The sequence below is a fragment of the Salvelinus sp. IW2-2015 genome, linkage group LG19 (assembly GCF_002910315.2).
Source record: "Salvelinus sp. IW2-2015 linkage group LG19, ASM291031v2, whole genome shotgun sequence".
NCBI classification, from domain to species: domain Eukaryota; kingdom Metazoa; phylum Chordata; class Actinopteri; order Salmoniformes; family Salmonidae; genus Salvelinus; species Salvelinus sp. IW2-2015.
This window is the reverse complement of record NC_036859.1, coordinates 23915808-23931855: the sequence shown is the minus strand read 5'-3', so window position 1 is coordinate 23931855 and position 16048 is coordinate 23915808. Positions and strand designations below refer to the sequence as shown.

Here is a 16048-nt window from a genome sequence, read left to right as displayed (position 1 = left end):
GAATAATCCACTCAAAATGTGTTTTATTATTCCACTGTTGATACAGTCCCAAAATGTTTTGCATGTCAGCAATCAAGATATAGAACTTTCAAAACGCTAATCGTCACTGCCGGTGTCATGCATTTAGTATTTCTGCCTGCTTGAACGGCAATAGCTGAGATACACATGAAAACAGGAAATGTTTATAACATTTATAAGATATAACATTTGAAATGGGTGAATCTTCCCTTTCTGTGTAGGAGGGATTAGGAGAAGGGGGATGAGAGGAGGGAAGAGAAGAGGGAATGAGAGAGAGGAAAGGTTAGAGTACCTATGTCAATGGTTGTGTCTCAAATGGCACTATATTCCCTATAAGGCACTACTTTTGATAGTACCCTGGTCTATAGTAGTGTGTTATAGGGAATATACTTCCATTTGAGATGCAACCATTGATATACTGTAGGTACTCTACCATAGTTTTAACCCTTCCTCTCTCTAATCCCTCTTCTCTCCTCCTCTTATCCCCACTTTTCTTCCTCTCTCCTCCACAGAGGTGTTCATCCAGAAGGTTCTGAAGAATGTGGGCAGACACAACGTGGACGTGGACGACCTGAGTCCTACAGACCTGGACCAACTCTCTACGCTGATCACTGACGCCCTACAGGTAAAATAAACAATAACATCTTGATACTTTTCTTTCTTGCTGTAATGCTCACACTTTTCTTACTAGCTTTCATTTCACTGATTTAGCTGATTTTTGAGGAAGGTTTTACTTGGAATGAATGTGAAATGTGGTTGCCTAACCTAGCTACCTTGTTGAATGCGTACTGTCTGCAGATGTTCTGGATAAAATAATACATGTAAATGCAGGTAGTGGATCAAGAAKATACCCAAGCCCAGTCCAGAGCAGGACCCAGAGACCTGGGGGAGGAAGGGAACGAGGGGCCTGGAGAAGAAGGGCCTGGGGAACAGGAGGAGAAGGAGGAGAGTGTCCCTCCATCCACCACAGAGAAAACGGCTCCGGAGAGCACTCCAGTAGAGGAGGCTGTGGTCCAAGGTACTCAACCCTGACCGACTGGGAGGAGCCCTCCATCTGTAGTATTATCCCATAGTTCTCTCCAACACCTTTATCTGCTCCTTGTCTATCGATGCCAACTTCAGGGTGACTGGTTCAGATTGGCTGTTCTGTTCATTTTAAATGCAGTCAGACTTACTAGCAAAAAGAATCAGCTGAAAACGGTGAAAGGGAGAGTATACTGTATCTGCATGTTATTTGAGATATGCAAAGTTGTGTGCTTTCTGCTTAATATTATTCTTGTTGTCAGTAAACATAGTAATTCTGTGTAATTTCCTGACAGAGCGACAAATGGAGGGAGACAGAGAGCCAGCAGACTCCAATGACAAGGTACCACATTTGGACTCTTAAAGAGATAAATGGTTTGAAAGCTGAGTGTAAAATGTCAAACGGAAGACTRACATTCCAAACGGTAATTTTATACTGTGTGTAGGGTATCAATCATCCAGATAAGATGTTTTTCAAAAGGAGTTTAGTAATTTGATGCTACATCTGCAATGTAGACAGTAAACCAGTTGGTATACACAACTTAGAGAAGAAGTCGATTTTTTAAAACTGTTTAAAAGCTTTTCAAGTGTTGTATTGACAGATTTTTCATCTGAGAAAGTTGATGCTGTCAATTTGCAGTCCTATCTTTCAGATTATGATTATTGACTTGTATCCTATCGCTCCATGTATTCTTAGACTTTGATGAGAGAAGCAAATCGCCTCTTCTCCTCTATCAAAACAGTTCCTTTATTCAGTACACAAGTACTAGAAAATATTTGTCTCATCATAATCAAGATGAGAAAAAGCCATGGTGCAATTATTATTTGAGTCGTATTTGTTCTCTTTCTGAGATCACCATGACTTGGATAACATGCCTGGGTCACCATGACCTGGGAATCACCATGACTTGGGATCACCATGACCTGGGATCACCATGACTTGGGATCAACATGACCTGGATCACCATGACTTGGATCACCATGACTTGGGATCACCATACTTGGATCACCATGACCTGGGATCACCATGACCTGGGATCAACATGACCTGGGATCACCATGACTTGGATCACCATGACTTGGGATCAACATGACCTGGGATCAACATGACCTGGGATCAACATGACCTGGGATCAACATGACCTGGGATCACCATGACTTGGGATCACCATGACCTGGGATCAACATGACCTGGATCAACATGACCTGGGATCAACATGACCTGGGATCAACATGACCTGGGATCACCATGACTTGGGATCACCATGACTTGGGATCACCATGACTGGACACCATGACTGGGATCACCATGACTTGGATCACCATGACTGGGATCAACATGACTTGGGATCAACATGACCTGGTATCACCATGACTTGGAGATCACCATGACCTGGGATCAGCATGACTTGGGATCACCATGACCTGGATCAGCATGACTTGGGATCACCATGACTTGGATCACCATGACTGGGATACCATGACTTGGGATCAACATGACTTGGATCAACATGGATCACCATGGCCTGGGATCACCATGACTTGGGATCAGCATGACTTGGGATCACCATGACTTGGGATCACCATGACCTGGGATAACCATGACTTGGGATCAACATGACTTGGGATCAACATGGGATTTACATTTACATTTAAGTCATTTGCAGACGCTCTATACAGAGCGACTTACAAATTGGAAAGTTCATACATATTCATCCTGGTCCCCCGTGGGGAATGAACCCACAACCCTGGCGTTGCAAGCGCCATGCTCTACCAACTGAGCCACACGGGACCTGGGACACGGGACTGGGATCACCATGGCCTGGGATCACCATGACTTGGGATCACCATGGCCTGGGATCACCATGAACCTGGGATCACCATGACTTGGGATCTCCATGACTTGGGATCACCATGACATTGTTCTGTGTTATTTCAGCCCCAAGATGCCGGCAGCTTATTTGGCAAGCTGCTGGTGTACCTGGATAAGATTGAGTCCCCAGCCCAGAGAGAGCCCCCAGGCTGGGCTGGTGTGGGTGCAGGGCTGGGTGAGGGGAGAGGTGTTGGTCTGGAGAACGTACATAGTAGGACCACTCAGGCTGAGGTGAGGACCACAATGAGTAAGGGACTAAGTACAGAGGTAGACCAGCTTCAATATTGCAGATCGATTGTGGCTTCCATCAATGTAATTATCTGCATAATTTCCAATTCCCCATATAAATAAAACATTTTTTAAATATATCTATATTTTTTTTATTTTCCCCTAACTCTACCATCCCTCCCCTAWTTGGAGTAAACTAATGGACAACAACACTTAGGTTTCTACTTCCAGATTATACATACTAAATACATTTTTGTTGTTCAACTTTTTTGTTTAACCTCAATTTCTTTAAATGCATTGTATCCACATGTGTGGTTGAATTGTGTTTTTAAATGGTCAAATAAATCGAATCAAATCAAGGTGGCGGTGCAGAAGAAGTCGACCCACTCGACGGACATGGAGGAGGTGGCTGCCGTGGAGGGCTGGATCCAGGCAATGGAGCCTCCTGCTGCCAAGGTGGTCTACCAGGAGCCCCATAAGAAGAAAGTGAACGTCCAGGAGCTGCAGCTAGATGTCAAAGCTGCTGTGGACACGAAGAAGACTGATGATGACTACGGTTATGTCATCACCGACACTGAGTGAGTAGTGCCTGTCATAAACAATGAATGAGGCAACCACAGCTAATCAATCAATGTTCTACAGTATGTCTTTATGGAATTGCATTTAGTACAGTACAAAGGAGTCTTTTTTTAGTCCAGGGTCATCTGTGGTGAATTTACAGGTGTCAACATGTTGCATTGCGTCGCTGTCTGATGAAAACGCATATATTTCTTTACATTACATTTAATGAAAGCAGTAACTCCCCTCAATGTACTCTGAACATTTCATGACTCTGGGACCAAGGAAATGTATTCAAAATAGCTTCTGAAGTCTCATAAATGTATGTTTGTTCATATATGGTAATTTTTCTACATTTCCTGAAAAGTTTCTGTTTTGGAGATGTTTTCATCAGACAGCGACGTTTGATCAGTAGCAACAATTTGGCTCCATTGGTGCAGTTCTGTTTATACTTTTGATGGTCTTTTTGTTTTTGTTTTGAATAAGCATAGCTGAAGTTGCTGTAAAACCAACCATTACAAATGGAGACAGAAATGTGTTTTAGATGCTAGACAACCAGAGGCCTACTGTGACCCTGTGTCTGCCAACAGAGATGTTCTCATTATTCCACTCCTGCCCCCTATCCAACCTGGCGGTGCCCTGCATTTCCCAGGAACCATTTTGAAAATAAAACATTGGCATTTCTCATTCCTCATTTTAACAAAGTGTTTGTGTCACTTTTGGGAAAGTAATTCCATGATGTTTTCAAAAAAGTATTTTACTCGCGCTGTTTGACATACTGTATATTTTAATTTATTACCATAGATTATTTTAAGTTTCAATACTGGACTCATWTATGCATGAATGTTTATCATTCATTTATTTAGTATTTGCAATTTTATTTCAATTTATCAAGACCATACCCCAGTGTGGTATATCATATGCATGTATAATAAACATCTTACAAGCGTATCATTCCGTAAATATTAGATCATGATTTGATGGTGTTCAGGTTCAAGTCCTTCTCCAGGGCACAGAACCCACAGTCCATCAGGCCACGCTGTACTGGAGCCCATGTCCCTTCACTGGGGCTGGGGATGGGGGCTGTGCTGCTGCTAGGAAATATCACTATCTGAATATATAATGTCTCTAGAATTCTTGCTTTAATCTCCATACTCCTGTTATGTGATACACTAGGACAGTATGGTTTATAGCTCTAAACGGTATGGCTTATCACCACCAACAGGAGGAAATATAATCGAGGAAAACTGAGACATGTACTGCTKTACTGTACGCACAGTAGCCTGGTAGCAGGTACTCCTAATGGCCCTGGTCAAAAGTAGTGTACTACTACTATGTATAGTAGGGAATAGYGTGTCATTTGGGACTCAGACCCTATAAGCTATAGGCAGGGCTGAACTGAACCACTGTGGTGTGGCTACACCATTARACCTCCTCACCATCCCATCTGCACCTCTCTGTCTGGCCTGTAGTCTGAGAGAGGGCCTGTGTATCAAATTGCACCCTGTTCCCTATATAGTGCATTACTTTTGACCAGGGCTCTGGTAAAAAGTATTGCACTAGATATCGAATAGGGTGTCATTTTGGAACACGTTCAGCGCACACAGGCGATTCATCATGACAGAGGGAACTRCTGCTCCCCCAGCTCTCACACCTCACCCCCGCATGATGTCCTCACTCTCTGTCTCCCTCTCCCTCAACTACCTATTGTCTCTCTGTCTTGGCCCTCACTCCCTTCCCCCCCTCCCTCCTTCCTCCCCTCCCTCCCTCCCTCCATCCCCCTGACCTCCGTGCCTGTCTCCCCACTCATGTCCCCATTCCTCTCTTCTGTGTGTGACAGGAATGTAATGTGTGGGAGCGCTCACCCACACTTAACAGGCTTAGGTATCAACTCTGTGGGGACCTTTAGGAGAAAGGCCAGTATTGATGAACTCTATTTTTCTCTCCACAGCGCATTGCAGACTGATGAGGGCCTCCACTTGATGGAGATTCTGACACGACGCGCCAAGCTGCAGATGACTGACTTCCTGGAGCTCTCGTACGTATTTTTGGTGGTGATTGTTTTATAAATCTTTCACACACTCAATACAAACAACAACCAGTACAGACCCAACCAACAGAGTCAACACCACTCTTGTGTATTTAACCTTTTTATGTAACTCTATTCATTTTTGGTTGCATGCTTAAAAGGCATGACTAGATTTTCCTCAGAAAGCTTATACGATTCAGGGCAGAATCTAAAATGGGCATCTTTAAATAGTAATTCCCTGTAGCAGGTACAGTGCATTCTGAAAGTATTGAGACCCCTTGACTTTTTCCACATTTTGTTACGTTACAGCCTTATTRTAAAATGGATTCCATTGGTTTTATTCCTCATKAATCTACACACAATACCCCATAATGACGAAGCAAAAAACATGTATTTTTTATTTTTGCTAATTTATTATAAATAAATAACAGGTATCACATTTACGTGCACCGGGCCTCCCACTCCCTTTTCTATTCTGGTTAGAGACAGTTTGCGCTGTTCTGTGAAGGGAGTAGTGCACAGCGTTGTACGAGATCTTCAGTTTCTTGGCAATTTCTCGCATGGAATAGCCTTCATTTGTTAGAACAAGAATAGGCTGACGAGTTTCAGYAGACAGGTCTTTGTTTCTGGCCATTTTGAGCSTGTAATCGAACCCACAAATGCTGATGCTCCAGATACTGAACTAGTCTAAAGAAGGCCAGTTTTATTGCTTCTTAATCAGAACAACAGTTTTCAGCTGTGCTAACATAATTGCAAAAGGGTTTTCTAATGATCATTTAGCCTTTTAAAATTATAAACTTGGATTAGCTAACATAACGTGCCATTGGAACACAGGAGTGATGGTTGCTGATAATGGGCCTCGCCTATGTAGATATTCCATTAAAAAATCTGCCATTTCCAGCTACAATAGTCATTTACAACATTAACAATGTCTACACTGTATTTCTGATCAATTTGATGTTATTTTAAAGGGTAAAAAATGCGCTTTTCTTTCAAAAACAAGGACATTTCWAAGTGACCCCAAACTTTTGAACGGTAGTGTACATAAGTGTTCAGACCCTTTACTCAGTACTGGGTTGAAGCACATATGGCAGCGATTACAGCCTCGAGTCTTCTTGGGTATGACGCTATAAGCTTGCCACAGCTGTATTTGGGGAGTTTCTCCCATTCTTTTCTGAAGATCTTTTCAAGCTCTGTCAGATTGGATGGGGAGTGTCGCTGCACAGCTATTTTCAGGTCTCTCCAGAGATGTTCGATCAGGTTCAAGTCCGGTCTCAAGCTGGGCCACTCAAGGACAGTCAGAGACTTGTCCCGAAGCCACTTAGCCCCAGTCTGAGCTCCTGAGCGCTCTGGAGCAGGTTTTTATCAAGGATTTCACTGTACTTTACTCTGTTAATCTTTGCCTTGATTTTGGTACCCTTCCCCAGATCTGTGCCTAGACACAATATTGTCTCGGAGCTCTACAGACAATTCCTTCGACCTCATGGCTTGGTATTTTCTCTGACATGCACTGTCAACTGTGGGACCTTATATAGACAGGTGTGTGCCTTTCCAAATAATGTCCAATCAATTGAATTTACCACAGGTGGACTCCAATCAAGTTGTAGAAACATCACAAGGATGATCAATGGAAACAGGATGCATCTGAGCTCAATTTTGTGTATCATAGCAAAAGGTCTGAATACTTATGTAAATAAGGTATTTCTGTTTTTTYTTTTTAATACATTTGCAAAAAATTCTAAAACCCTGTTTTCACTTTGTCATTATGGGGTATTGTGTGAAGATTGATGAATTTTTTATTTTATTTAATCCATTTTAGAATAAGGCTGTAATGTAACAACATGTAGAAATGGGGTCTGAATACTTTCCGAATGCACTGTAGATYGGTAAACATCCACTGAATAATGCAGACTGAAGTGCAGAGCAGTGCATGGAGAGAGTTTATACAATATACTGTAGAAAAATACCTAAAACCAAACAGCTATGTTTTAGGTGGCAAGTGCACCATGTCATGTCAAACGTTACCTGAGGGGCTTAAAAAACTTTTTGGCCAAAAATAAATGAATATAATAAAACAGGAACACTCAAATCATTTAAACCGTCTAACAGGTTGAAAGCCTAAGAAATGCACCCTTAGTGAGAAATAAGATATCCAGGGACACTTGTCTTATTCTTATTCRGTAAACATTCGAGCTGGAGGGTGAAGATGGGAAACTTGCTCATGCACATTATTGACATGAGGCGCCATATACTGTAGAGTCGTGGCTGCAATCATTTATTAACGAGAATAAACTTTTCATGAACCTCCTTCTCTTTCTCCAAAATCGTTATGTTTTTCCACGCAGGTATCTGACTTTGAACACCACACACTCGCGCACACGCACACATACACACACATGCAATGAGGCTTTTAAAGCCATCCACAACAGAAATGAGAATCTACTGACATACTGTGATGGTCTGTGTGTTCAGTGGCATCTCTTTCAAATACTCTCACCAACAGCTACTCTACACACATTTGACATACAAATGCACAGCTATATATTGCACCGAAGCACATTATACAAAGATGACATTCAAAATAACATCAAAGAGAAAATCATATCCACGTTCTATAGAAACATGATGCCATAACATGTCATATGTTTATTTCCCCAACTGTCATGCCCTGTACCCCACAACTACACACAGCTTTACAATGGGCCACATTCTTCATGACTTATGTTCAAGTCTGACATTGTGGTCATTGTAATGCATTCATTCATCAGATGAAKATACACTGCTATACTTAATAAGCGTAGCAGTATGTATGCAGTAACAATTTACCGCCATAAATGCAATGGTGACGTAACATGCTGATGAAAGGCATAAGAAAGAGAGTGTTGTATGGGCTGGTAGGACCCCTTTGTGTCTTTCTAACTACTAAGCTTGATTGTTGGCGGTACAGGTAGCGATTGGCCGACTCTGTATCATATGACCCTGTTTGTAAGGTTCTGAAAATGACATTGTTTCTGAAGCACCTCACGGCACTAGGGCAGTTTACACTGCTCATGGGTGGCCCTACAGGGCRGGACTAATGTACCTTTTGTCTTTATCCCTTTCTGGAGCTGAAAGGGCGTTGGTATGGGAGAGTGATAGATTGGGTGGGAGAGAGCCGGGGCCCTTTGTTAGAGCTCCGAGCCGGCCCAACAGGGGGCGCAGTCTGGACAATTTGTCGAAGCCGCCACGCTTATTTMATTTCCTGCTCCTTGCAGCTAACCGCTGCCACTGCTAGACCACGACTCCACCTAGGAGCCTGGGAGAATGGCCCTCCCAGCATGGCTCCTCTCACCCTTCATGTTGACTCATTTGTGTAAGCATGACTTAGTCCTGTAGGGCTTTGAAATGAGTGTCTATCATGTTTTTCATATTGAAGGAAAATATAGATGCATACAAACAGGGTAATTCAATGTTACTGTAGTACTAACARAGTATGCAAGACACAAGGCCAAACATTACACACACAAGTTAATCAATCATAATATCCATTATTATTTATTATGACTGATGATTCACAGAGGAGACTGCCAGAATCGTCTCATAATATCTGGAATTGATCATGTCACGCCTGAGCGGTTGAAAGCAGAGACGTTASTTTTGATGTGTGAATGTGGGTGGTTTGCTTCAGAACCATCTAGCATTAGTTCCCTCTGAATAATAGTTGTTGTGCAACCATTACTGACTTCAGTCAGACTCCAATTTGAAAAAACATGGGGGTGACGTAATGTCTGACTTCAGCTCATTTCAAAGAATAACCACTAGGTGGGGAGATGCATCAATGCTGGCTGCTTGTAATGCGGTCTATATAATACTGAACAGACATGAACTCATTTACTGTCACAGTAGAATCATAGATTATGATGGTTGATGAACAATGACAGTTTGACATTCCGATACTTGATGTTGTAATGTACAGTAACTGGCCGTTCAAAAATACTGATTATATTTGTGTTCTAACAGACTAATATTGAGTTTTTCGCTTCGACAGTGGAGTAATACTGTACTAAAGAAAAGCATGAGCTTCAGTTTGAAAACCACAGTCATTTTTTACTTTTGCTGTGTTGAATTTTGAAAAACGTTCAGTGGGTGGCTGTGGCGTAGGTCAGGAAACATATCAATGTGTTATAAAGTCACAATGAGTGATATTCCTCTTCAACCGCTAATAGACCGCTATGGCAGGTTGATCTATCTCCTAATATATGTGATACATCTTTACATCTAGAGCTTTACGGAGGTAAATATAATATTATGGTTGAATGGCTGGCTGCTGGTTGAGGTACTCTCCACACATTGCAAGAGATCTTAACCTCCTGGCTGGATACATTCTGAGTCTTTGACTTCAACATAGAGCAAAGCACTTTCTGTTCAATAAAATCTCCAGCATTTTATATTCGATATGTTGCCATTACCTGTTTTTATTCAGGGTGGTTCACCCATTGCCCTCCTCCATCACTTTTAGCCATTTTAAGCTCAWTATAGTACCTGGCCAGTGTCCACCCTAGTTTTGCTCTTTGGAAAGACATTGTGAGGGGAAAATAATATTTGTACATTTTATTTGTACAGCACTTTTCATTACGCACAAAATTCATAAAGTTCTGTACATCAGAAATTGTCCCTATGACTGTCGGTGAAGGGACAAGCATTAGGTATGTGTATCTCATTCTAGACCAAAACCCCCGTCCGTGTCATTTGTTGTTTGTAAAATGCCTGGAGGCACATTGAGATTCAAGAGGGTATCTGGCGGCTCCTGTGGCTACAGGGAATCTAACAGGCGGGGAAGCCAGAGGTGAAATAATATCCAAGCACCGTGTGTGTACGGCTCTGCTTTAATGACCTGAGCTGCTTTTTTAAGGCAAGACGGTAGAAAAATAATGCTTCACCACCATGAAAAATAGATTCCTGCTTGTGTTTGGAGTGTCTCATCTCACTGTGTGTGTGTGTGTGTGTGTGTGTGTGTGTGTGTGTGTGTGTGTGTGTGTGTGTGTTGTGTGTGGTGTGTGTGTGTGTGTGTGTGTTGTGTGTGTGTGTGTGTGTGTGTTATTTTTTACAGAGTGGTAGGCCCAGCTGTGACCTTCAGAGTGCGACCTAATGCCCAGAACGTCAGCACCGCAGATGTGGCCAATGTAGCAGGTAGGTCAGAGCTTTTCTGACAGATAAATGTGATGTAATGTATGAAGAATTTCATTCGAAAACGCTATATATACAATTTCAGAAATGTTGGTAAATATGCTTTTTTTTGTTGAAAGAACTTATAAAAGAGATTGGTGTTAAATGACAGAAATGTATTGATTTGAAACCTATCACTAGATAGTTTCATTTCAGAGAGACAAACAATCACATTTTGTTGCAAAACAAGATATATCCGCCTAACTCTCAGAGAAAATAGTACCAATTTAGTTTAGAACAAATTCTTATTTACAATGACGGCCTACCCCGGCCCAACCCGGATGATGCTGGGCCAATTGTGCGCTGCCCTATGGGACTCKCAATCACAGCCTGATGTGATACAGCTTGGATTTGAACCAGGGACTGTAGTGACGCATCTTGCACTGAGATGCAGTGCCTTAGACCGCTGATCGACTCGGGAGCACTGCAAGGTTTTACACTGTCAAATGTGACAAAAAAATTATAATAATATAAAGAACTGCACAAATGATACATTTGTAACATCGTTATATACAAAAAATGATCTGTGAAATAATATGAGATCCCATCTGGGCTGTCYTCAAAAGTAGTGCACAATAGGGATTATGGTGTCATTTGGGACAAGGCCCAACTCTAATCATCAAGTACTATAGCATGAGGCTAGATTTATGATGTGTTGAATTTAAATGTATAGGATACGAACATTCCATTCCAGCTAAACACGTGATATATAGAYTTTTGCAACAAAACCAATTGTTATACACATCTAAAATCTATGAATAAAAAATCTGAGGACAGTAATATTTTTTACACACACATAAAGGTACCAATAAGCAATCATTTCTCATGAAAAAACACAAATGTGAAAAATTGTTGGATAAAGCTTTTGGAAATAAACTCTTCATATATAACTTTACAAAAAAATAAATATCTTGTGCTTTAGTGGAACATGTTGGATCTGAAATGGACATTTGACCTTTTATCAAATWTCCAAGGTTTTGATGTCATGTTGGATCTGAAATTAACATTTGACCTTTTATCAGATATCACAACGTTTTTGTTGTTTACTCTCAGAGAAATAAARTCAGCAAAAAAAGAAACGTCCTCTCACTGTCAACTGCGTTTATTTTCAGAAAACTTAGCATGTGTAAATATTTGTATGAACATAACAAGATTCAACAACTGAGACATAAACTGAACAAGTTCCACATACATGTGACTAACAGAAATTGAATAATGTGTCCCTGAAAAAAGGGGGGTCAAAATCAAAAGAAAAAGTATCTGGTGTGGCCACCAGCTGCATTAAGTATGGAAAGTGCATTTCTTCCTCATGGACTGCACCAGATTTGCCATTTCTTGCTGTGAGATGTTACCCCACTCTTCCACCAAGGCACCTGCAAGTTCCCTGACATTTCTGGGGGGAATGGCCCTAGCCCTCACCCTCCGATCCAACAGGTCCCAGACGTGCTCAATGGGATTGAGATCCGGGCTCTTCGCTGGCCATGGCAGAACACTGACATTCCTGTCTTGCAGGAAATCACCCACAGAATGAGCAGTATGGCTGGTGGCATTGTCATGCTGGAGGGTCATGTCAGGATGAGCCTGCAGGAAGGGTACCACATGAGGGAGGAGGATGTCTTCCCTGTAACGCACAGCGTTGAGATTGCCTGCAATGACAAGCTCAGTCCGATGATGCTGTGCCACACCGCCCCAGACCACGACGGACCCTCCACCTCCAAATCGATCCCGCTCCAGAGCACAGGCCTCGGTGTAACGCTCATTCCTTCGACGATAAACGCGAATCCGACCATATCCCCTGGTGAGACAAAACCGTGACTCGTCAGAGAAGAGCACTTTTTGCCAGTCCTGTCTGGTTCAGCGACAGCGACGTTGTTGCCGCTGATGTCTGGTGAGGACCTGCCTTACAACAGGCCTACAAGCCCTCAATCCAGCCTCTCTCAGCCTATTGCGGACAGTCTGAGCTCTGATGGAGGGATTGTGCATTCCTGGTGTAACTCGGYSAGTTGTTGTTACCATACTGTACCTGTCCGGCAGGTGTGATGTTCAGATGTACCGATCCTGTGCAGGTGTTGTTACACGTGATCTGCCACTGCGAGGACGATCAGCTGTCTGTCCTGTCTCCACGTAGCGCTGTGTTAGGCATATCACAGTACTGACATTGCAATTTATTTCCCTGGCCACATCTGCAGTCCTCATGCCTCCTTGCAGCATGCCTAAAGCACGTTCACGCAGATGAGCAGGCACCCTGGGCATCTTTCTTTTGGTGTTTTTCAGAGTCAGTAGAATGGCCTCTTTAGTGTCCTTTTTTCATAACTGTGACCTTAATTGCCTACCGTCTGTAAGCTGTTAGTGTCTTAACGACCGTTCCACAGGTGCATGTTCATTAATTGTTTATGGTTCATTGAACAAGCATGGGAAACAGTGTTTAAACCCTTTACAATGAAGATCTGTGAAGTTTTTGGTTATTTTTACGAATTATCTTTGAAAGACAGGGTCCTGAAAAAGGAGCGTTTCTTTTTTTGCTGAGTGTAGTTCACAGTTTTGATGYGTTCCTATTGAAAGCTCTCCGTAAAGACCACTGGTAATGGAGATGTGTGTCATTGGGAAGAAGACTAAAGTCAGAATGACATCCATTAAGCGTTCTTAGGAAGCCTCCCTTCAGTGTAATATGCTGTAGCTTTGACCTCTGTACTATGCACCAATCACATTCCTCTATMGTGAATTAAGTACAGATATGTGTTGTCAAAGATTCCATGGAAATTAGAGAGAATAGCTGTATTTGAGCTGCGTGTGGTTAGTATTACTGACAAATGTACAAGGCTGCTTCAACAGGTACCAGGAAAATATGGATATAAAAATGAGAAGGTAATGTTTTTCCTGATTGTCTTAGATAAATATGACATGCTTACCATTATTGTATAGGACTTTTTAGCTCTGGTCAAAAGTAGTGCYCACTGTAAAGGGAATAGCAATATAAATGGAATGTCATTCCCTGGGAGAGACCTGGCTAGATTCTCCAAATGATCCCCGGCTGGGGCCTGGCTGAGACTACCTCCTCCAAATCACCTACACACGCAGACACACACACACAAGTTACATGAATAGCWAAACCTAGTTTTTTCCCCCTTATTGATGACAGCTTTGATAATTGAACTCCACAGTCCACACTCTTGATGATGTGATTATGTAATGGCTACTTCACCCACCTGTTTCGAAAGTGCAATTGTTCTTGTTCGCGCCCTCGTTTCTCATTTCCAGTGCTGCYACTAAATTGTTATGAGAGGTCATGGATGAGCCTTGATTGATATTAATGCAAACAGTTGACAGAACCGCACTTCAAAATGAAATACCTCTGCTTRTTACCTCAAATGCAGTATTGTGGGTGAGCTGCAGTATTTAAGGCATCATTTGTCATATTCAACAAGAATATGGGCAGAGATTATTTCAATATCCCCAGTTTCTGTTGTTTTTCTGAGACATTAAGCAATACAAGGCCATAATTTTATCATAATTTTACAGATTCTTCCAGATGCATTMGAGAAATCTGTGTGCCCATCTTTTAAGCAGTTTGAGACCCTTTTGACCAATGCCCTGGTCAAAAGTAGTGCACTATATAGGGAATTTAGGACACATCCTTGGACCGGCTGGACAAAAGTCAGCCTTATCATTCTTCTCCTTCATATGAACAATACTTGATCGATAAAGAGCCAGCCTCCAGGGCCATGGTGGAGGAGGGTGCTTGCTGTCTGACAAAGAGGTGCAGCAGCATGGCCCAATCTGCATTCCAAATTGCACCCTATTCTCTATATATTATGCACTACATTTGATCAAGGCCCATAGGACTAGCACTATGGGTCCTGTTCCATATTAGTGCACAATATATAGGGAATASGGTGCCATTTAGGATGCAGCCCTGTATGGCCCTGACCTGCTGAGTAAAGAGCCCTGGAGGGGAGCTTCTGTCACGCGTACCCGACCGTTGTTAGGCACCCAGGGCCAGGCGAGGGCCATTGTCAGGGGGGATGTCAAGATGGTGGGCAGCGGGGTGATGACCCTCATTGTCAGACCTATTCATGCGCACTACAATGTTGTGAAGTGGCAGGCCTAAAGGCCACTTCCAGTGGTGCATCCCGGCCGTGAGAACCGGCCTTCTCTATGSGCTGGAGGTCAGGGTCAGGCCAGCCGGCAGCGTAATTAGCACTTTAAGCAGGAGGACACCAGCTGAGGACCACTGACACTAAGAAGCAGAAAGACACACAGACACACACCACCCTGCTGTTTATCTGAAACCCAACCCGTATCAGCCTCAGATGGCTGCTGTAGATATGCATGTTGTTGTTAACAAACAGTGGAGTAAAGCKAGTATGCTCATGAGGCYTGTTTAAGTTATATTCTTCAAGAATCAATAGCTATATATCATTAATTTAATGAAACAAATCCAGAATAGAATGCATGTATGTGTTGTCTATAAACTGTCTCCACTTTGAATTGTAACGCACTGGGCGTAGTGGGGGCGGAGTCAGGTGCAGGAGGCAGGAGGTACAGAAATAGCGCTTTATATGCGCAGGAAAAATAGTACTCGCCAAGATACTGGGCGCACATACACAAATGCCCAAAACCAGGACCTAACCAGTCCGGAGGYAAAACCCAAAAACAACACGCACTACCACACAATAACACAGTGGAAAATCAATAAGCCCGCACAAAGAACAGGCGGGCCTACCGGCTTAAATAGCCCAACTAAAACCCAAACAAGAAACAGGTGAAACCAATAAGACAAAACCAACAGAAAAGGGAAAAGGGATCCGGTGGCAGCTAGTAGGCCGGTGACGACGACCGCCGAGCGCCACCCGAACAGGAAGAGGAGCCACCTTCGGTASGAGTCGTGACATGAATGTTATATATTTTTAAAGCCCCAAATAGTTTGACTGATTGTGTATTACTAACCATTAGTAGAGTCTCTTAGTACATGCATTAAACTGAGTACATGCATTGTCTTCCCTGACAATAGCTAGTTACTCATTCACTGGCTGAGTGTAATWTCTGAGATGTGATTTGTGTTTTGTCATAGAAATACGTCTTTGTCACTGAGGTCACACACAGTTCAATAAGTT

General features: G+C 42.5%; 1 protein-coding gene across 4 annotated transcripts in view; it reads left to right on the top strand.

Annotated features, from left to right (window-relative positions):
- The window catches only part of LOC111979770 (receptor-type tyrosine-protein phosphatase N2), a 189051-nt gene that overhangs the window by 61195 nt on the left and 111808 nt on the right, over positions 1-16048 (top strand). For 3 of the 4 annotated variants that reach the window (XM_070448912.1, XM_024010463.2, XM_070448911.1), the window contains exons 7-13: positions 531-643; positions 850-1036; positions 1338-1384; positions 2981-3145; positions 3503-3720; positions 5652-5738; positions 10819-10898. In XM_070448912.1, the coding sequence (XP_070305013.1) occupies positions 531-643; positions 850-1036; positions 1338-1384; positions 2981-3145; positions 3503-3720; positions 5652-5738; positions 10819-10898 (897 nt within the window). The remainder of the gene's footprint in view (positions 1-530; positions 644-849; positions 1037-1337; positions 1385-2980; positions 3146-3502; positions 3721-5651; positions 5739-10818; positions 10899-16048) is intronic. The other variant, XM_024010465.2, reaches the window with a different exon arrangement.